We start from the raw sequence: 22,539 nt of genomic DNA, 5'->3' as shown, positions 1-22,539 counted from the left end.
AGCTTTTCTCCCACCTACATTAAAAATGGTAAATTGTCGCTCATGCAATAAAAGGCCATGACTTCGTCACATTGTATTCCTGCAGAAGAGATGTATAACACAGTTAGAAACACCAGGCTGGGCCTCTCCTATTGTTCCCTAAAAATCAAGGTTAAAAGAAGGCAAACTCTGTTGAAATTAATCCAGTAAGTATAAGGAAGTTTCACCTTGTTACACTGAGCTCGTATCTATTACACCCTTCCATGGAAAAAAAGATATTACTATTACCAGCTAATGACCAATCCAGGCTGTATACCTTCTCTGACAGAATTAACTCTCAGAAAGATACATCGTTGTGTGATATTTTGAAGCTCCTGCGAATCCTCCTCAAACTTCAGCATTCGGTCCACCACCATGGCCCTCGCTCTTCTCTAGGGGGCTAATACATCATATTTTAAGCCAGCTTCTAATGTTTGGAAAATATAAAAATATAAATGACGTTGCTAAAAGGATACACTGGGAAAGTTCTCTTTCATGAGTGGTTTAAGTCAGGAGGAAGATCGTGATTACATTCCTACCACATTTATTAAAGGCGCAAATGTTTCATCATCTTCCAGTAAAGCAAAGGACAATGAATATTAATTTTTAACTGAAAAATGTAGCTCGAAGAAAATAATATCTGGCTTGAGGCACAGAGCGCTTTCTGCTTTATACGTCATGGAGGAATTTTTCAGACACTGAAAAATCCAGTCTCCCCCGCCGCACTCAGCTTGATGTCTGTGCACCAAAGTTTCTCCTTCAGCATGAAAACTGCGATTGCCACAGTGAGTCTGCGGTGAAGCGCCTTGCCGTATGTGGCTTGTTCCTGCAACTGTCCGCCAGGTGGCACTGCTACCCTGCTGGTAAACGTCTCTAACACAAAGGCCAGGAAAATGTCCCAAAGTTTTATATGGAAACGTCCCAAAAGCCCAGTTAAAGATGATCCCAGGAAAATTTCTTTCATAGAGCACTAGGAAATTTGAGTAAACTCTAGTCAGTTCCAGGTTCTCCTAAGTGACTCCCTCTTCTATTAGGTCTCAGTGGTTCTGCAGCTCATGTCTGGGTAGGCTCTCTATTAAAAGCCTAGAATTTGGGGGTGGGGATTTAGCTCAGCGGCACAGCACCTGCCCAGCAAGCGCAAGGTCATGAGTTTGATTCCCGGTACCAGAAAAAAAAAAAAAAAAGAAAGAAAGAAAAGCCTAAAACTTACAGTGCAATCATAAACGTTCAAGTTAACTTTAGTTGTACTTTAGCTTCCTTATAAAAGCAAAATCTCTTAGGAAGAAATCAAAGGCATCTTCAAAATGACTCGGGGGGTGGGGAGTACAATACAGCCAACTACTGCACACAAAAGTGTACTGCACTTTCGATCGCACGCAGCACAAGGGTGACCTGCGCCCTAAGGACCCCCCTAAGTGTGTGAATAACCCACCCTCCCTTACAGTATCGGAAACTGATAGAATCAGGACTACTTTAGAATAGGAATTTTCCTTTCTAATTTTAGAGAATATAGTACATATAAAATAAGTAAACTACTGGGTTCAGGCCAGCACAGCAAAACCAATCAACTTCCCATCAGAAGCGATGGGAAGGGTAAATGACTTTACCTAAGTTCCCTCTTCTCCGGCTCCTCAGGCCAGATGAACCTTGCTCTCGTTTATGAAGAAAACAACTACGCATCATTCAGAGGTTATTTTGGATTTGAGAATCTGAATAAAGGATTGACTTTATTTCGCCAACTCCCTGTGTACGTAGAGATTATCTACAGATGGGCCCGGTGCCAACTGTGGGACTGCCTGACAGGGACAACCGATCTGAAAACCAGGAGATGCAGCGTTTTCCTATGGAAACGGTATGCAAGCGAACAGCGCGCACAGTCGAGATCTGGCTGAACAGCGCCGACTGCAGCTCGGTGCTTGGGCAGTGTGCCTGACGGCGTGCCTGTGAGCCCCGGCGTCGGAAAAAGGAAAAACCAAAAACAGAACCAGAAAGATCTGGCCACACAAAATACACTGGGAAAATGTCAAAATATCTAGATGTTCAATTTTTTAAAAGAAACAAAGTGAGAAGCCATATTTTCATATTTCTGCACCCTGAGTTGAAAAGATCCCGAAAAGAAGAAACATCCCTTGCAGAACCCACTCCAAAACCCAAAGAAATAAGGAGGCTCAGGTCGCTCTGTCAAGCAAAGCCCTGCTTTCCACCGCGCTGCGCCCCAAAGCCTTGAGTGAAGACTTTCTCTTGTTCCTTCTTGCTCCACAGGAAGGCCACCGGGAAGGCCACCCGGCTGTAGGAGCAGTGGGTGTGAGCTCCCAGGTCAGCAAAGAAGCAGGAGTTCGGAGGAACTAAAACCTGCACACATGCAGGCAGGGCTTGCTCCTTCCTGCCCCTGTCTTGCAAAGCATCGCCCCTCTCCGGCCCCACGGGAGCGCTTACTCAGGCCCACGTCGCCCTCGTCCCGGTCCCGCGGAGCCCGGTGGCAGCACAGCCTGCGGAGGAGGAGGCCCAGATGGCACAGCACGATGAAGGGCGGCGGCAGCCAGGGTTTCTCGTGGTAGGTCATGGTGTAGCGATAGCGGTTGTACTTCCAAAGCTTATTCGAAATGGACTGCATCTCCAGGTAAACGTTGCTGCGCGGTGGAGACAGACAGGGGCGATGTGTTAATGTGGGATTGTGAGCCAGAGTCTGTCTCCCAGCTCTTCTGATGCTTCACCGGACACTCACACCAGTGAGCCAAGGTCCATACACAAATAACAGCCACCGAATTTATAATTCTCCCGCCAAACAAAATACACAAATCACCTTTAATTATAAGCTATGCCAGCCAGGCGTGGTGGCGCACGCCTGTAATCCCAGCACTCAGGAGGCTGAGGCAGGAGGATCGTTTGAAGAGTTCGAGACCAGCCTGGGCTACAAAGTGAGCTCAAGGCCAGCCTGAACTGCAGAGCGAGACCCTGTCTCAAAAAAAAAAAAAAAAAAGACAAAAAAAAAGCTATGCTACACAGAATAACGAGCAGAGGCAGAAATTACTTCGAAAGACAAGGAAATGGAAACCTGTGAGACGCAATGAACAGAAACAGCCCCGCGATCACCTAAGAAACATTTTCCTCCATCATGTGTGGGTCTCAGTGAGCATCATTAATGTTCCCGCAACCTTAGGAAGACAGGCTCTTAAGGTCAAATAGGAGAACTGCTACAACAACTCTAGTTAAAGCACCCAGCCAGAACAGTATCGCTGAGGAAGAGGAAATAGAAAAGAAGAATCAATTCATCCTAAAATAAATCGAGAAGTAGGTTTTCTTGTAGAAGCTCAGTAAATAAGATTAAACTTACAATAAAAGTAACTTCTCGGCAGTCTATTTTGGACTTTCACTTAAATTATATCAGTAAGAAAGTAAATATTGGTATTATAGAACTTAGGATGGGAATTACGGCAGGTGGTCTGGGTATTTAAGAAAATGCACCGTCCTTAGTTACTTCAGCACACAACACATGAGGGAGGGCGACAGAGCATCTTTTGCTTAGACTAACAAAGCTTAGCTGCTTCTGAGAGAGACAGCAGGGTAGACCTGGAGTAGGGGACCGGATTTGCCGCCAACCTAACCTGAGCTATGATAAAGAGAACAAACCGGAGCTATCTAGAAGAAGCCAGCAAAGGATGAGAAGGAAGAGGATGTTTCACACGGCAGTGAGTCAAGGATGGACACACAGAAAACCATGCTAGAACAGTGCGTCTCTAAGCAGGCCCTCCCCGCGACCGTGAATGACAAACCCAGAGCGGTGTGCAGCCGGCCAAGCCCTGCCCTGGTTCTCAGGCACCGTCCCGTTTGAAGGCCACTCGATTGCAGCCTGCCCGCCAGCAGGTGGCCACCGTCACAGCGTGGCTCAGGCTCTTTCTAGTTGGTGCAAAGGATTCAGTCCCAAAAGGCCCCGGATAAAGAGTGAGGCCTGGGATCTCTCAGGGTGTTTGGTTCCCAGCATGGTCCCCTCCTGCAGGAGAGGATGATCTATGCAAGGATTTCTCCACGACTCCAGACACCTTCCTTTTTTTAAATTTCCTTCTTATTAGTATATATTTGTGGTAAGTAATAATTTCACCCAGCCTGGGGAACCAGTACACACGCATGCCACACCCCGATGGTTTGTACTTGCCCTCCCCTCTCTCATCCCACACCCTCTTCCCATCCCCACAAGTCTGCCTCCCTGGTCCTATCATCTGGTGGGATTGTTTTTTTGTTTTTTTGTTTTTTGGTTTTTTTGTCTTTTTGAGACAGGGTCTCGCTACGCAGTTCAGGCTGGCCTGGAGCTCACTTTGTAGCCCAGGCTGGTCTCCAACTCACAACAATCCTCCTACCTCAGCCTCCTGGAGTGCTGGGATTACAAGCATGTGTCACCACGCCCGGCTCTTATCATCTGCTTTATTTTGTTCTTTAAATTATTTATATTTTGAGTTTCTTATATAGGAGAAACCTGGCAATACCTTCCATTTTTTGAGAAATAAAAACCTCACAGTCTCTTAGAATTATTTGAATTTTCAAAAACTGACTAGATCTGATCACCAAAACTATCGTAAGGTCCTAAGCAGAGCTAAGAGAAATGTTAGCTGATGTAATAGGCTTAAAACAATTAGGAAGGGATGCTCTCTTCAACAGCAGCCTTTTGTAAAAGTATCTTGAATTTTTTGTCGACCTCCAGCCCCCTCCTTCTCTACTTTCTTTGATTGTAAGCATTAATGTTCCCTTTCTTATCTTTCTCTCTTCTCTGAGATAATCAGTGAATAAAATACCCCAACAGAGTGGCATAGAAAAGGTTTTTAGAAAGTGTCATCTGCTTTCCCCGGCTTCATTTGATTTCTTTCATCTACTCAATGTGTATTAAACAAATGCTTCAGACATATTTGGGACAAACTTATAAGTAAAACAAAGTAGAAAATTACTTGTACCCCACAAACTCTACTAAAAGACTTCTAGATTTAATAACCAAATTCGGTCTCATAGCTGGATAAAAAGTCAACACTCAAAAATCAATAGTATTCCTGTACACAAATAACAAACTCACAGAGAGAGAAATTAAGGAAACCACGTCCTTCACAATTTCACACAAAAAATGAAATACCTAAGAATCCAATGAAGGAAGTAAAAGAACTTTACACTGAAAACTACAGTACTGATAAAAAGGAGATTGAAGAGGATATCAGAAAATAGAAAGATATCCCTTGTTCTTGGGTAGGAAGAGCCAATATAATGAAAATGACCATACTTCCAAAATTGTTATACAGATTTAATGCAATTCCAATAAAATACCAATACATACTTCACAGAATTAGAGAAAACAATCCTACAGCTCATTTGGAACCAGAAGAGACCTAGAATAGCAAAAGTAATTCTGGACAACAAATGCAAGGCAGAGGGCATCACAATTCCTGACTTGAAATTATACTACAAAGCTACTGTGATAAAAATGGCATGGAACTGGCAAAAAAACAGACCCAAGGATCAATGGAATCAATTAGAAGATGTAGACACAACTGCAAACATACTCATCTAGCTTATCTTTGACAAAGGAGCCAAATACTTTTACTGGAAGAAAGATAGCTTCTTTAATAAATGGGGCTGGAGAAACCAACTTTCCACATGCCAAAGACTAAATCTAGACCCATGTCTATCACCATGCACTAAACTAAAACTGAAAAAGATCAAAGATCAAAATACTAACACAGAAACACTAAATCTGCTAGAAGACAGAATAGGTAGAACCTTCAAGACATAGGTGTAGGCAAAGATTTCATGAACAAAACCCCGATCACACAGGAACTACCACAAAGAGTAAACAACTGGGATCTCATCTCATTAAAAAGCTTTTGCACAGCAAGAGAAACCACCAGGAACAAATTTTTGCCAGCAGTTCCTCAGACAAAGGACTACCATCTAGAATATATAAAGAACTCAAAAAATCAGATGTCCCAAATTTAAAGACCCAATCCAAAAATAGGTCTCTGGGGCTGGGGATTTAGCTCAGCGGCAAAGCGCCTGCCTGGCAAGTGCAAGGTTGTGAGTTCGGTTCCCGTTACCAGAGAAAACCCCCCCCCCAAAAAAATAGGCCTCTGAAATAGGTACTTCTCAGTTGAAGATGGAAAAATGACAAATAAATATATGAAAAAATGTTCAATCACCAGTTATTCAAGAGATGCAAATTAGAACAACACCGAGATTCAATCTCACTCCAGAAAGAAAGAAATCAACCCATAACAAATGCTTGTGGGTTTGTGGGGAAAAAAGAACACTTCTCCACTGTTGGTGGGAATGTAGACTGGGCAACACTGTGGAAATCAGTGTGGAGATTCCTCAAAAAACTAGGATTAGAGGTCTCATTCCACCCAGCTATTTCCCTTCTTGGTGTCTTCCTGAAAAAATTAAAAGCATCATACCACAGCAATATATGCATCCTCATGTTTATAGCAGCACAGTTTGTAATAGCCAAATCTTGAAAACAGCCCAAATGCCCATCAACTGATGAATAGATAAAGAATGTGGGTTTTTTTCTACAATAAAGTACTACTCTACCATAAAAGGATAAGCTTGCAACATTTCTAGCTAAATGGATGCACCTTGAAGACACACTCTGAAGTGAAATAAACCGGACACACGTTTAAATACCACATGGTTTCTCTGATGTGAGAAACTGCAAGTGTAAATAAGGACCAAAATGTGTAATAGATTTTGGGAAATGGGAAGAAAATGTTCAAATGAGAGGGGGAATAAGAAATGGGGGAGGGAAGGGAAAAGAAAAAAGAAATAGAAGGGAAAATGGAACCAAAGCTTTTGTAAATAAGGAGGGGAAGAGGGGCTGAAGGGGGGGATGGGAATGGGAAAAAAAGAACCAAGGTATATCATGTACAGACACAAATTCCCTATGACGAGTGGGATCATTATATAGCTCTGAGGTACAGCGATAAAATAAAGATGGTCTTAAAACAAAGAAAGCGAAGTGGCTTGTCCTTGTGCAGCTTGTGCTGCGGAGCGGAGTCAGGCAACGGAAAACCGTGAAGGGAACAGAAGGTCTGCCTGCACGTCCTGCAGTGAGCGGGAAGCGGGCGGGGAGGAGCACCGGGCGTTCTGCAGATGGCGGGGAAGGGGAGCTGAGTCTCTCACTGGGGTGCTTGGGGCGGACCTAATTTTTAAAAAGGTGTTAGAGCAACGTCTCCACGGTGGCGAGCGTGGCCGCAGGGGACTTGAGAAACCACGGGAAGGCAGGCCACCAGGGCCGCTCAGGGCTCAGGTCACGACTTTGGCCCGGAGGAAAGAGGCAGCGGGAATGAGGCTGGCGCGGGAGTGACATCCGCCGAGGGGTGTTTCCAAGGGTGTGGGTGGACAGCAAAAGCGAAGAGCCAACAACACAAGCAGAGAGTAAATCGGGGGGTCTGTGGCAGCCGCAGGCGGCAAGAAATACTCCGCGGGGGAGGCTGAGTCCCCGCAGCTCAGAGTGACAAGGGGAGAGGCCGAGAGCTGGGAGACTGGGAGCCTGGGGAACGCGCTGCGCTTCCGGCTCTCGAGAGAAGGGTGCAGTCCGAGGACTAAAGCCTAAGGAACGCTGGGCTAGCGGTGTGCGCAGGACTCGTCCCCATGTACATGAAAACACGCATGGTCACGGAAGACAGAATAAATACAGAAGAGCAACGGTTGCGCCCAGAGACACTCGACCGCGACAGTGACCCACATCTGCAGCCAGCGCCGGGCTCGGCTTCGTCCTGGGCGCCCAACTCTCTGCTTCTCACCGCTGCCACCGCACTCTCTGTGAGGTCCCTGCTTCCCCGTGCCCTTACCCCTTCTGCCAGGAGCTTCGTGCCCATGCTTTAAGGCTACCGTGGTAAAACATAGGACACACGGCAGCCAAAGGCCACACGCGTCATATGCTCGCGAGTCCACTCGATATGCCCCTCCCCATTTTTATTTAAATAAAAGAATCATCTTTAATTAAGTCACCTACTTGAAGAATGCGATCAGCAGGTTCACCATGATGATGTACTGCACGAAGAGATAGACGGCCTGCAGGAACGGAGTCAGGAAGGAGCCCGGGGGGCAGGAGGGCTGCTCCTCACAAACTACAAAGGAAGGATTTAGGAGAGTGGGAAATGAGGAACATCACAGTCCCAGGCCCCTGAGCAGACACATAACATGCTAACTTGGCAGAACATCACAAACTTTCCACTCTTCAGCTTCAGCAGGTGAATGAATAAAGAAAATGTGATATTCACACACAGTGGAGTACTACTGTGCCATAAAGAATGATAATCTTGAGTCATTTGCAGGCAAACAGATGCACCTGGAGGCCATAACCTTCAGTGAAATAAATCAGACACACAAGCTTAAATATCATATGGTTTCTCTTACGTGAGGAAGCCAGAGTAAAAATAAAGAGGAGAATAAGACAGATAATAGGAAGTAAGGAGACAGATTGCTCTCACAGGTGAAGGGGATCAAAATGTAGAGAGAGGGGGGAGAGGAAGGGATACGAGAGGACGAAAAGGAATTAGGATGTGTTGTGTACATGCACTGACTCCACACAAAGACTGATCCTTCGTACTGCAAACGTGTGTGGAAACAAGGGTGTCGAGAGAGAGGCCAAGGGGAGGGGAAGGGGATGGAGACGTGTTCTCCACACGAGGAATGGAGACATTATGCGTCACAAACACGAACTAATAAACTAAAACATTCAGCTGGCCATGGTGGCACACGCCTGTAATCCCACGCTAGGGGGGCTGAGGAAGGAGGACTGTTATGAGTTCGAGGCCAGCCTGAACTACATAGCAAGACCCTGTCTAAATAAATGAAAGGGAAATGAGGGGAGGGGAGGGGAGGGAAGGGAAGGGACTCAGTTGGTTACTTTCCTGATTTTCCTTTTTCCCTGAGCATCTATAAAGATTCAATTTCCGCATCATGTCAAAACCCCATGTGTACCATCTATCTCCGAAGCGTAGACCTCCCCATACATCATCCAGTACGGCTCAAACACAACATCTCGAGCAAGTTTCCAAGAAGGAGGCTCCCGCGGCGAAAGGATCGCTTTGCGCGCCACTCCAAAGCTCAGAAGGACGATGGCCATTATGATCACAATGTAGAACATGTTTGCACTCTGCAAAACAGTACCGTGCAACCAGAGTTTTACCACTGACTTGAAATGCAAAGCAAATCAAACTCTCATAACCACCATAACCATACTGATCAATAATAAGACTGGAGTGTGGTATGCACACCTGTAATCCCAGCGCTCTGACAGGCTGAGGTCGGAGCATCTCAAGTTCAAGCCCAGCCTGGGCAATTTAGCAGGACCCTGTCTCAAAATAAAAAAAGGGCTGGGAATGTAGCTCAGTGCAAAAACCCTGGGTTTAACCTAGTACAGAGGACAAGAAAAAAAGACTATCTACTCATTCACTAAAATGTCCTAGTCCACAGACAGCTGGATTTTCTACGGCTGAACTATTTTGTTTGCTCTTTTTTCCTGCACATACATGTTTCAAGCCAATGTGATCTTTGGAAACACATAAATTTGCTGAGACTAAAAAATGTGCACTTCTGTCTTGAAGCAGTCATAAAATGTGAACAGCGGTTGATGACCTAGCATCCAACTTTTCAATAGTTGGACCAGAAATTAGTTTAGGAAAAGAAAAAAATAAATCAAGTATATTCAGATCAGCCCAATGCCTCCTTCTTCCCAGGGTTACTTTCTGGAACTAAGACTCAGAAATTGATCGGTCCCATTTCCTTTCACTTGCTAAACACACATAAGCTCAATCTATCTGAGTGTCTCTACACTTCTTAGCTCGCTTCCACTAGGCTGGGGCCATGGGGCCCATTCCAGTCACTGGGCAGTGAGTTGATAGTTACTTGGGTTCAAAACTCAAAAACCATTGGACTTTCTTCATCATCCTCATTCCCTGCCATGGGAGACCTTAGAAGCCACAAACTGACATGGCTATGTCACAAAATAGAGGGACCCTACATCCCTGAGTCAGGACAGAGCACTCGGTGAACCCTGCTTTAAGGAGAAAAGTCCTGAGGTGCACCAGTTTCCTCAGCATGGTCCACCTGATAAGTACCGATGTTACCAAGGCCAGAGAACACACTTCCGGTTTAAGAGAAAAGGGCAAAGAAGGAAAGTCTGTCTTTGGAGCCCGGTAGCCCTCCCCTCTCTGTCAACCTTCTCTATTTCCCCTTTTCCCTCCCTCTCCAGAACTTGCTGCTTCCCTGCACTGAGACTTCCGGAAGGCAAAGCCATGGGTGGTCTGAAACTGTGCTTCTAGAGGGGTCTCAGGTACTCAAGAACAGTCAGCTCAGAGCACAGTAGGTGAGGGGACAGGCAGGGACATGCTGCACAGCAAGCTCAGGGGACAGGTGAAGCCAGCTGGCCCACCTATGGTCTGGGCTTCCCTGCACTGCCCTGGAAAAATTTACATCGCCTCCACCTTTCTTCATGAAAATATTTCCTAAAGCTGTGACAGAGTTCAGTGATCAAGACATCCAAAGGACTTAGCGAGTGTGTGGTCCACAGCAAGCACTGTGTAACACTGCGGTGAGGAAAGCAAGCCAGTGAGTAATAATAAGGGACATTTTCGCAGAGAATACTAGTATTGGTTACAGATTCACATAAATCTAGCGCTGGGGAACTCTGTCCCGGGACTAACTGAACTCAAATCTGCATCGTCTGGGCCTAACCAGTGGGGTAAGCTGAGTATCCAGATTAAGTGCCCAGTCTGCTACCCAGGGACATCTGTTAAACAGAAGTCTGCAGCTACACAGGAAGCAGTGATGAGAAGGTCTCGCTGTCTGTGCTTTTAGAAATAACTCCACAAGGCAAAGTGTTACATGGGAACCGTGAAATCAGGTAAAACCCCTCAAGAGGAGCGCTCACATCTGAAGCCAGCCTGACTTACCATCTTGGCAATCATAGTGACATAGGGACCTGCATGTTGATTCACCGCGAAGAAGTCCATGAGCCGGGAGAACCAGAAAATGGTGTCTATGCAGTAGATCAGCCTCCCCACTGTGTAAAAAGGAGGGTCACCCCACCGGAGGCAAAAACCAACTGAAAACAGACCAATGGCCACAGTTTCCATTAGGTTCCAGTACTCACTCATCCACACTTTCACCTTTTGAGTAAACTTCTCCGGCTCTGAAATACAGATCTAAAAGAAGAAAGAGAGAAACTTCACAGAATGGAGTTCTGGTTCAGAGGTAATACAGTCTGCTTAGATCAGACAAGAAATGAAAAAAACGAAGAATGTGGTAGCGGGCCTGACACAGCATTGCATTACCTGGCACGCTCCCAAGCGGGCGGGGAAGAGGTGCCAATGACCCAAGAATTCCAGCACCCTTACCTCCTTAGTACACCCCCTGATCCTTTTAAAGTCTGATCTAAAACACCACACAGAACTGAGACTTCAGTTACCCTCCGAACTGAATTCTTTAAATAATCATATTTCATGCCTATTGGTTACAATAATAAAAATTAAGCCATTCATACTGGAGAGTCACTTGAAAACTCAACTATAATTTTTCTGAAAAACTAAAGTGCTTTTCCTAGCTCTCACTAATCCTAAATTGACCTGAAGAAGTAGCGAGACATTTAAAAGCCAGTACTGCAATGGATCTGCGCAGCAAGTGCACAAGTCCGTCTCACGAGGCCCGGCAGACTATGCTGAAGCCAAGGACCCTTGTGTGTCCTCCTACAACTGCTACCCAGTGAGGTGCCGACAAGCTGGAGCTCACTGCTGTGAGAAAGTACCAAGGAAATACTATATCAGGCAAAACCTACATGTAAGTAGACCTGCCTCCATGAAGTGTATAAAATGGAGAGCTCAGATAACATTATCTCTTGAATTATTTTCTGCAGTCTGTAAACTGCATATAGGTAACTAGCAAGTAATGTACATATTTTTACTAAGAATGCATTTATTTATATATAATGCAGTCAAATTTTATATGTCTAGGACAAAATGTATGTGAATGCATGTTGTCTTTGTGTTGTTTGTTTTTGTCTTCATTGTTGTTGCTTTGTTATTTTTATCACTTTAAAAGAAAAAATACATATACACTGATGTCTAAGTCTTAGGTTAAAACTATTTGTGAATGTAGTTACAATAGCATTAGAAAATTAACTCAACCTAGAAATTAAAATTTTGTTTGGCTTTGTTTCTTGGACTACAGTTTTAGCTTCGGTTTTCAAGATTGCATGCTTTCAACACCATGCATTCTTTCCTTATCTATCATGTAACACTGGCTATTTATGTGCCACTCTGTGCAGTGAAATTCCTAATACACAGATAACACTAGGCCATAAAAATCAGTCCTACAAAAAAAGCCACTTGATGGTAATCAAATAGTTGGAGAGTTCAATGACCATCGCTACAACTGTAGGGCTGATAAGCATACTAAGATGTCCGCTTCAAAGATAATGCCTTTCAAAGTCCAATGCCGGGCTGGGGATTTAGCTCAGCGGCAAAGCGCCTGCCTGGCAAGCGCAACGTCGTGAGTTCGGTTCCCGGTAACGGAGAAAAAAAAAACAAAAAAAAAAAACAAAGTCCAATGCCAGCGTAAAGTATGTGGCAAGAATAAAGGGTTGAAATCAGGAATTTTCCCCTAGATATCTTTTCTATCATCTGCCAGTCAGGACTGGCATTTTCTCTCTCCTTCTCAGCCTTGCTGCCCCGTCTCATCAGCAGGGACAAGAACACTTCTTCCCTCCAAAGGGTTGCAGAAGGCAAAGGCAGAAGAGAAACTCACCTCCCTGGCTTTCTCAATAGCACTGGAGAAGATGTAAGTGATAACAAGCCACTCTTGCACGCTAGGTTGGGGCGGCATCTCCACCAACACAGTGTAAGTGAACAGCATGAGGAATGCCAAGTATGCCATCTGTGAGGGGACACACACGCCCTGGATGTGAGTGAAGGGAGACACAGGGGGCCAAGGAGATGCAGACAGAACCGTGAAGAAACACAGACATGAATTTCAGCATGATAACCCGAGAATAACACTAGGACCCACTTGTGACTGTTGATGACCTGGTATCCAAGCAAGCACAAGAATCTACAGTTTTCTGGTCTAGGCATTTGGTGACAAGCATGAAAATAAGTTCTCAGATGCATGGGAGGAGACCCTGTCTCCAGCTGCTACCTGCTGACCGGCATTCCCAGGGCCCTGCACATCACAGCGTGGGCAACGGCAGCTGACAGCAAGCCGGGGAGAGGCACACACCCGCGCCCAGCTGGAACACACACATCTTGGGTGCCAGCGTGACAGAGGTGGTGCAGTGGATGCGTCTTTCCAAACGTGATGAACTGTGACATGTACTGCTGCCCTGAGTTTTATTTTATATTGATTTAAATATTTACCCAACCTTAGCTCTTGTATTTGAGGAATGATTATGAATATTTTTATTATCAACACTCAGCCGGACACATGATAGCCATTCCCCAAATGCTTAATTGCTAACTGTATACATTATTACTAAACTCTAATCTATCCAAAGAATTACAACATATCTGCAGAGTGACTAATAGCTTACAGTCTTATCTAATACTCTTATTTTCTTAAGATACATTCCCTTGTAGCTGGGCACACACATTTAAAACTAAGATAAACATTACCAGATTATCCAGCTGAAAAGTCTTAGCAGTTTACACTGTCACCACCTATGTATGGACCGTGCAGTCCTGTACACAGCTGTGGGGAGGACACACAGCGCCCACTGGTCAGTCCTTACACTGGAGAATGATGGAGGTGTAGCAAGAGTAATGTGTGTGCTCATTCTCACAAGAAACAGTTTAACTTCATCCCTATTTTTCGTCTCCTTTTGAATTCTAAGTTAGTAAGTCTCTTTCTAAGTTGAGTTCTGCACAAAAAAAGTAAGGAGTGACTTGTTTGAGTCTCTGAGTATACTAGAATATTTATAAGTGACATCTGGGGTGGTCCCAGCAGGTATTACTGCCTCTGAGTAACAAAGCAAAAGACAAGCATTTACAAAAAGTTAAGATCACACCCATTAATTCTGCCCTTCACTCAGTCTGTGTCCCAGAGCCTCAGTATGTGTCTGTGTTTGTCTGTTTTCTCAGTGCTTTGATGGAACCCAGGCCACATGCAGGCGCCACTAGTCTCTCTCTCACTGAGCTACAACCCCAGCCCACAGGTTTGGAGTCGTTTTTGATGACCCCTTAAGGACATAATTGAAGTAAACTGTTTTACCAAGTCATCGGCTTACATTTTTGTCCTTGGTTCCATGATGATCTGATAATCGATTCCTTAACTTTTACACTGAGGTGTAGCTTAAAATCTTTATCCTTTCATCTTTATTTCTTTCATTATTCATATTTTATTCTCCTGACTTATACTGGATGATTTATAAGCAGGAAGTGTCTACTCAAATGTAAGCTGCCAGAAAACAGCATCTACGCTCAATGATCTCTGCTCCCCAGCCCTGGTGCCCGGCACTATGGGTTAGCAAGATCGGTAAGCTTTCAGCAAAACCTAGCTGAATAGTCTGGCCCTTATGTTGCCTTCTGCCTTCACACTTTCTAATAGACAGAATATATCACTCTGTGGCGAGGACAGATTTACAAAAGGCTGGACGTGTACTTAGTAAATAGATGTTCAGCTTGAAAAGCAGCACACGCTCCTCTAATTGAGAAGAGACTTCCTGCTAGTTCAGTCCATCTGCTCATTAGTCCAAAGTGACAATATACACAGCCATAAGATCCAAAGTATTTACATCTAGGTAAGATAGGCTGCCCTGAACAGTCTGCTTGGTAGTATTGCTTCTAACTCTTTGTTTCTTTCCAATCTTAAAAATCTGACCCGATAATGTTTACATTTTTGCTTTTTTATCATAGCTCCAGTGCCCAGTGTCAGCTGTGCTGACTGCTAGCACTCCAAGAGGGGAGGCAGTGCTGTTCTCAAATTCCCAAAGCAGGAGAACGCTGCTCTAACTCCCCTCATCTTCCTCCAACCCACTTCCCTGTCTACTGTCTCATCCTCCCACCAATCTATACAACATTTCTATATTTTTACTGCAAGTTGGCAAACCAAGCATATCATTATCAGTATTCTCATTAGCCAATAACTCTCATTAATACAAAATGCACTGCTGCAACGAGACCAACCGTGTAAAACCAAAACTTGACAATAGGGGCGCTGTAGAACTCGTACACTTTCCTGGTCCACAGAAGGCTTTGGGGCCCATTCCTGAGATCAAAGTGCTTGCTTTCATCCAGTGTCTCATCAGGGCCCCTTTCCAAATCACAGTCTTTCTGTAAAACAAATGAACAAGCAATTTGTAGGGATGTAGCTCCGTGGAAGAGCTCTTCCTCTGCTTATATGAGATCTTGGGTTTGATCCCCATAACCTCCACCAAAGTAACAGTGACAATTATGACATGATGATAAAGAATCATTTCTGGTCAGTGGCTTAATTCAAATGTTGACTGGTGCAGACATCCAGACCGTAATAAATGACACATTATAAATTAACAGGGCACACAGCTTCCAAATTAGAGTCTTAGACCTGAAGGGAGAGAAAACTGCATTATTGCACAAATCTTTGACCAAGGGAGAAACATAGGATATGTCTGAAATGCAAGCTGAATCTCCACTAATGAAGCCCAAAGTAAGAATAGTTCTGAGGAATTAAAATCAGTTGCTACGCCTGCTTGGATTAATCTCATTTAGTAGTAATTTTCGAACCTAAGAATAATCATAAAATCCCCATGAAATCACAAATGGATGACACATGTATGCCCTTCATATAAGACAACAGAATGGATGCATCGATGAAGCCTCTTTTCTGAGTCGTAGGAAAGTCAGGTACAGTGTTCACTTTAGGGTTCTGGCCTCACTTATTTAAAGTGTCTTTGCCTGGAGTTCAAGGGCTTGCTGAGCTTTCAGAGTTTCTTGAACACCCTGCAACCATATCCAAGCATTTGCGTTGCACGTGCATTCTTCCAGGGAAAGATTTAACTCTTTCTCATCAGTTTTTTGGAAACAGGTGTCAGCCCAAAGGTAAAGCCTAACCCTTGCAGGGGACAAGCAGTGAGCACCTGCGATGGCAGAGGTCACCTGAGAAGCACACACGATGCCTACGCAGGACAGGCCTTCAACGGAGAGGCGAGGAGAGGAGAGAAGAGGAGAGGAGAGGAGAGGAGAGGAGAGGAGAGGAGAGGAGAGGAGAGGAGAGGAGAGGAGAGGAGAGGAGAACAAAAGTGCTTATAGTCCAGTTGCCTTTGAGAGCAGAAACAAGAGGAGATGAGGCAGGCAAACAAAAAAAAAAAAAAAGAGAGACACGTGATCCTACTTTGTAAGGCTTTAATTGTCATTGCATGTATTTTACAACTGTAAGATAATATGGAAAGAAAAGAACATTCTGTGCCATCTCTCACACCAGACCATTTCTTCAGTCTTGTCACAAAAGCTCCAACTCTATGGCAGACCCGGAAGATTAACAAGATTTGTCAAGCCAGGGAATGAATCAAATTTTGTTTGAATTGTTTGTATAGCTGCAGGAAAACATGTTTTGTAGGCACTAGACATCTGGCTGGGTTACTTTGCTGACTGATCTATTGTTCAGTTTACTTGGCACCGTGTGTTTGAGATAGTGACTCAGAGTTATAAGAACTGATCTGGTTCCAAACGGGTTTGAACCAGCCTGGAACTACAGTGGCTTGAAAACAATGTGAAAGTCACCATGTACTGGTGACTTACCACTGGTGTCAGTACCTCTTCAGAAAGACCCTAGAAATCAATTTAAATAATTAACTTGTTAGCACACAACTTGTTATTTTTTCTAAGAGTGCTTCCTGGGGTCTCAATTACTCCTCATACTTTGGAACAGATGATACAGGATATAAAGTTCTAACTGAGTCTGTCTTTCAGTTGAATTAGAAGACAACTGCTGCCAGCAAGGCCATGTGAAAATATTAATTCAGATTCAGGCTTTTTTCTTCCTTAGAAGAAGGTAAAGATAAAAACGTTTTGCTTAGCTTACTGTTACTCCATTCAAATCTCTCCTCCTCCCTTCTCTAACAGTAATGAGATGCCAGCAAATACACAGAATAAAATATAACTAAAATGATCAACCCGAACGCTCTGAGAGATCTCATTGTGCAACTTTCCCAGCATTTTCCATTAGGTTTAGCAGAAAATGTCTAACAGAAAGCCCATCCCTGCTTGTCCACACATTCCCATGTCCCTCCAAGACGGCCCTGCTGTGCCCACCAGCTCAGTCATACTCGCCGTCTCCTCACCCACATCCTGTTTCCATCGATGCATCACTGAAAATCTGTTGCTTTCTCTCCATGTCGCTGCTGACCCTGGCTGATGCCCTCATTACTACTCACCTGCACGGTTACTATGGCTCCCACCCTCGCCTCCCAGCCGTCTTCTTGCCAACCTCTCTTCTGCCCTGGAGGCAAAAATCAATTTCCTACTAGTCAAATCACCTGGCCACACATTTCTTGCTTTTCCGCTGAATCTTTCATAAGATGCACAGAAGTCTTTCTCAGCCTCCTCTCCAAGCCATGCTCGCAAACACTGGCTCCCTAGCTGGACAAACCATGCCCTTGTGAAGCTCTGCCCTGCCCCTTATTTCCTTCCTCTGGGCGCCTACGTACAGCTTTCTTCCACCAGAAGGCCCTCAAGTCACAGCTCACACAGCACCGCCAGCACGAGGTGGTCACAGGTCCCTAGTTCTCACCTCCTGGCCCTGCTGAGGAGAATCCCCTTCTCCCATCTGTTAGCCCATTCTGCCATCTTCCACAATTCGTTCCTAGGACAGCTCAGACCTCACATACCTCGCTTCTAAAGGCTAGCAGCTAGGAAGATTTAAACCTCCCTTGGCAGTTATTTTGCCTACAGAAAGCTTAAGAAGGTAAGGCGTTTTAGCTGAGTACAGTGGTGCAAACCTATATCCCCAGCAACTCCCAAGGCTGAGGCAGGAAGATCACTTGTATCCAGGAGGCCGTGACTATTCTGAGCAGCACAGCAAGACCACATCACATAAAAAAGGGGTTTTATAAAACCTCACAGAGCCTGTGCAGTACCTGACTCTACACAGCTTTAGCTCAAGAACCCTCTCTTATTACCAGAAGTGGCCTCACCAAACACAGAGCACAAAGAAACTAATAAAGCATCTGCGTTTTACCTGCCTCCAGTTTTCTCCCGTGACCCATACTGCAACTTATGTTCCTCAATGAATCCACCCCACTGACGTAATTGGCATTACGCAATTGTACAAACTCACCAAAGTGCCACCTCAGCCACCTCCCGCTGCCCGGCAAGCTTCTAAAAATAAATCAGCTAATAGGTAATTGTTGTTTAAGTTAAATTCAAAGGCTAAAACCATTCCTAACAGAATGGGCTGGAAAAGCTTTTGCAATACATGTTTTAAATGGAATTAGAGTATCTGTGGATATTCTGCCTGACAATGAGCCCCGCAGGGCAGAGGGCACACCTGCCTCAGGTCACCTTATCCCCTACACCTTCTGTCTTTGGGACACAAAAGGAGGGGACTGAATGTTCACTGAATTGATCAACTGATATGGCCGGATCCAAACCATCCCGGTGGGAGATGGCTAGAACAGGACCACAGTACTGCAACCAAAATGTAATTTTTTCAGGGAATTGTGAGAACTTAACACCTTTTTCTAATGTTAAGAGCATACTTAATTGCCATTCTGAAGAGGAATTCTTTCTCTGGATCTCTCCTTTGAAAAGGATTGCTGAGTGCAATGCAGCAGCTCTCTGCAATTCCCTAAGTGTTTGAAAATCCAGGCACAGCAAGGTACTATTTGCTATGGCCCAGACACAACTACCAGCAGATTTAGGTATTTGTTTGTAAACAGATAAATGAGAGATAAGCAGCTTTCTCCATTGCTCACTTCAACAACCAAACTGAGTCAAATGGGAAGAATTAAATAGGCAGAAAGCCACACAGAAATGATGCAAGCTTAGCAAAGCTATCTTCTAACTGGCACAGCCACAAATGTGACATTTTAACTGGCCCAGATGGGCAACAGATAACTTCTGACACATTCTACAGATTTTAGAGCATTCCTGCCCTCTTGGATTCTGAGACCTCCAATATGGAAATATCAGACAAAAAGAAGGAAGGAGGGAAGGGAAGAGGAAAAGAGGAGGGGCAGGAGGGAGAGAGGGAGAAAGGCCGGCATACCCAAATAGGAGTGATAATTCAAACATTTAACAACTGATCTGGCAGAGACATTAACCAGTCAGAACAGGTACTCAACCAATCACCAACAGATGCCAGCCATAACACACTATTCTGACTCGGTTCATTAGTATTTACTGAATATGTCTTTAAGGTTTATAATAAATGCCCCATAAATCCACAAGCACATTAAGACAGTATGCTAAAGATGCTTCATTCAAGGGTAAGTAACAGGCAAGAGGCTACCCACACCTCACCGTGGAGACATGACCATCTTATAAGCTGTGATCCAAATGGGGACAGATAAAATTAAAAAAAAAAAAAAAATACTCACAGCACATTAGACACTTTGCAGTGAAGACAGTCTGTTCTGGAGTGGCTCAAGTTATCCATGAGACCACACACCCGGAACTCACATAAAACTACACAGAACCACTAGACAGCATACAAGAAGCTTGTGGAGTGACAGGGTGGAATCAGCACAAAGTCTACACATGCACATTTATAAATAAGGATTTTAGGAATATGAAGCATTGCTCATCACTGCTTGAGGTTAGAAATCTATTTATTCCTCCACTCACAGTGAAAAATAAAACTTCAGACAGCTGTCAATATCATAAAGTCTTTGGTTTTTATCTTTGAAGTGGAATAGTTCTCTTACTGATATATGCTGAGTCATTAGGCAGAGGAGAAGGCAATGCTTAGGTGATGAGTCAGAGGTTTCTGAATCATGTGCAACACCAGACACATCACTGGATGGAAACAGTGGCAACAGACATTTTTAGATATCACTATATAAATAAACTTCAGGGCTGTGTGTGTTTGTGTACAGTCAATACCACGAAAGCTCAATTTACTATGATATTGCACTAACCGTATAAGCATTTTCTTTGGTACTGCTGGCGTTCTGGTCACTGTAATACCATGTAAACTGGAAATCCTGGGACTGGGGAACATGTGACATCTCAGCTTTGCTTTTAAATTCCAATGTCAAGATGGTGGGCGGTAAAAGAATACTTATGATGATCTGTCAAAGAAAATAGATAAACTAAGTAGTAGAAAATCCACAAGATACATGCACTATTCAAATAAGAAAACTAAGAATTTAAGCGCATGTAAAAATATCACAGTCAGGCCTGGCTGTGGCGCATGCCTATAATCCCAGCCCTCAGGAGGCTGTGGCAAGAGGATCCATGAGGCCAACGTGGGCTATCGGGTGAGTCCAGGCCAGTCTGAACTACATAGAGAGATGCTGTCTCAAAAAAAAATTCATTCTCCATTCAATTTATATCTTGATTCTGTATATAATTTTTGACCCAGCAATTCTGTTCTTATGTGTCTCCCTCAGAAATACCTATTGGTACAGGCATATGTAGATAAGGATGTCCACTGCAAAGTTATTTGCAAAAGCAAAAACCTAGTGGTAACCTAAGCACCAGGCATGGTGGTGCAATGTGCACTCCTTTAACTCTGACACTAAAGTGGTTAACGTAAAAGGATTGTGAGTTCGAGGCTAGTTTGGGCTGCATAATGAGACCTTGTCTCAAAAAACCAAAACCAAAACCAAAGCCAAACCAACATAAAACAAAAAACTGAGTGACAACTTATAACTTAAATCTACCTATATAAGGATAGCTGGTAAGGAACAACCTAACAAAGGAATATAAATGCAATGCTCAATATAATGAAAAGTTATCCATACAACAGTGAGCTTAAAAAAGTAAACTATAGAACAATACATAGCCAGGCATGATCTATGCCTGTAATCCTAGCAGTTGGGAGGCTGAGGCAGGAGGATTGCCATGAGTTTGAGACCAGCCTGGGCTATCTAGTGAGTTCAAGGCCATCCTTAACTGTATAGTGAAACCCTGTCTCAAAAAACAAAAAAAAACCCAATAAATGTAGAGAAAGTAGTTCCATTTTTATAAAAAAAATTTAGTTTTTAAAGATATGCATCTAAAATTTTAAAATATATATAGCACAAGGTTTTAATAATTTTAAAAGTTGTTAAGTAGATATTACCACATAAAACATATTAAAATTAGGGGCTGGGGATTTAGCTCAGCAGCAAAAGCGCCTGCCTGGCAAGCGCAAGGTCGTGAGTTCGGTTCCCGGTACCGGAGAAAACCACCCCCCCCCCAAAAAAAAAAACATATTAAAATTTATTCATAGTATATGCTTATTAGGATTCTAAGCCAGATTTGTGGCACACACCTGTAATCCTAGCACTCTGGGAGGCAAAGGTAGAAGAGTGCAAGTTTGAGTTCATCTTTTGCAATTTAGCAAGACCTCATCTCAAAATAAAAAATTAAGCTGAGGATACAGCTCAGGGCAAAGGTCCTGGGTTGAAGCCCCAGTACCATAAAAAATAATAATAATAATAATAATAAATTCAAAGACTATAAAAGTATCAAGTTAGAACCACCTCCAATCACGCACAAAGGCTTTGCTAATAAGACCCAAAGAAAGCATAGATCCAAACATCCACAACTTTTTTATTACATTGCTCTCATTTGTGAATTATTAACATCCTTTTCAAAATAATTTTAACATTCAACTTATATGGCCTCTTAAGGTGATAGTTTAGAAGATTTATTAAATCAGCTTGCTTAATACTCCCTCCTTCGAGCTAAAATTAAGTCTCAGTATTCTGAGATTTACTGAACAAAAGTAATATTAAACCAGTCAATCATGATTACACAAACCAGTCACATCCCTGTCAATCTTTCCTTTGCTTGTTTTTCATAGTGAAATGATCTCTCGTTGTTTTGTTTATAGGCTGACCTCCTGCAAAGACTCTCTGGACTTTCTCTAATTCTGACACCAGCTTGTTCATGTGTTTGTTTCATGTGCAGATGTAGAACCCAAAATATACAGACCTCTAGGTCTGGAAAACAACCCTAGTTACCATGCTCGGTGGTAACTTACAAGGATTGTTTCCTAACCGGCTCCCTGAAGAAGCCTCTGTTGCCCTTGTCCACTACAGGACAATTGTGAAATAGTACTTGCAAAGTATTTGTGAAATAGTACTGAGTAATATCAGTATCAATGATATCAGTATCCATTTCCAAAAGACAGGTTGGAGTCTACACACTAAAAGCATTGAAAAAAGTTTCCCATTCACATAAGGCCATATCGTATTCCTCCAGTCTCATCCATGTGGAATGAGTCTAAGCAGGACAGCTTACAATGATTTGCAAATCTATCCCTAAAATACACAAGCTAGGGCTGGGGATTAACTCAGCAGCACAGCACCTGCCTGGCAAGCGCCACATCGTGAGTTGGATTCCCGGTACCGGAAAAAAACAAAAC

The 22,539-nt window shown here is 43.7% G+C and overlaps 1 protein-coding gene across 2 annotated transcripts in view; it reads right to left on the bottom strand.

Moving 5' to 3' along the window:
* Positions 1-22,539, bottom strand: part of Trpm6 (transient receptor potential cation channel, subfamily M, member 6) — a 144,330-nt gene that overhangs the window by 57,516 nt on the left and 64,275 nt on the right. For both annotated transcript variants that reach the window (XM_005408321.2, XM_013506547.1), the window contains exons 18-24: positions 20,102-20,254; positions 15,171-15,317; positions 12,799-12,927; positions 10,950-11,201; positions 8,977-9,151; positions 8,006-8,120; positions 2,455-2,648 (exon numbers count right to left, since the gene is read on the bottom strand). In XM_005408321.2, coding sequence (XP_005408378.1) covers positions 2,455-2,648; positions 8,006-8,120; positions 8,977-9,151; positions 10,950-11,201; positions 12,799-12,927; positions 15,171-15,317; positions 20,102-20,254 — 1,165 coding nt within the window. The remainder of the gene's footprint in view (positions 1-2,454; positions 2,649-8,005; positions 8,121-8,976; positions 9,152-10,949; positions 11,202-12,798; positions 12,928-15,170; positions 15,318-20,101; positions 20,255-22,539) is intronic.

The sequence above is a fragment of the Chinchilla lanigera genome, unplaced genomic scaffold, assembly GCF_000276665.1.
Source record: "Chinchilla lanigera isolate Chin_1 unplaced genomic scaffold, ChiLan1.0 scaffold00111, whole genome shotgun sequence".
Taxonomy (NCBI): Eukaryota; Metazoa; Chordata; class Mammalia; order Rodentia; family Chinchillidae; genus Chinchilla; species Chinchilla lanigera.
The sequence above is the reverse complement of the archived record's forward strand: the minus strand, read 5'-3'. Positions and strand labels throughout refer to the sequence as shown.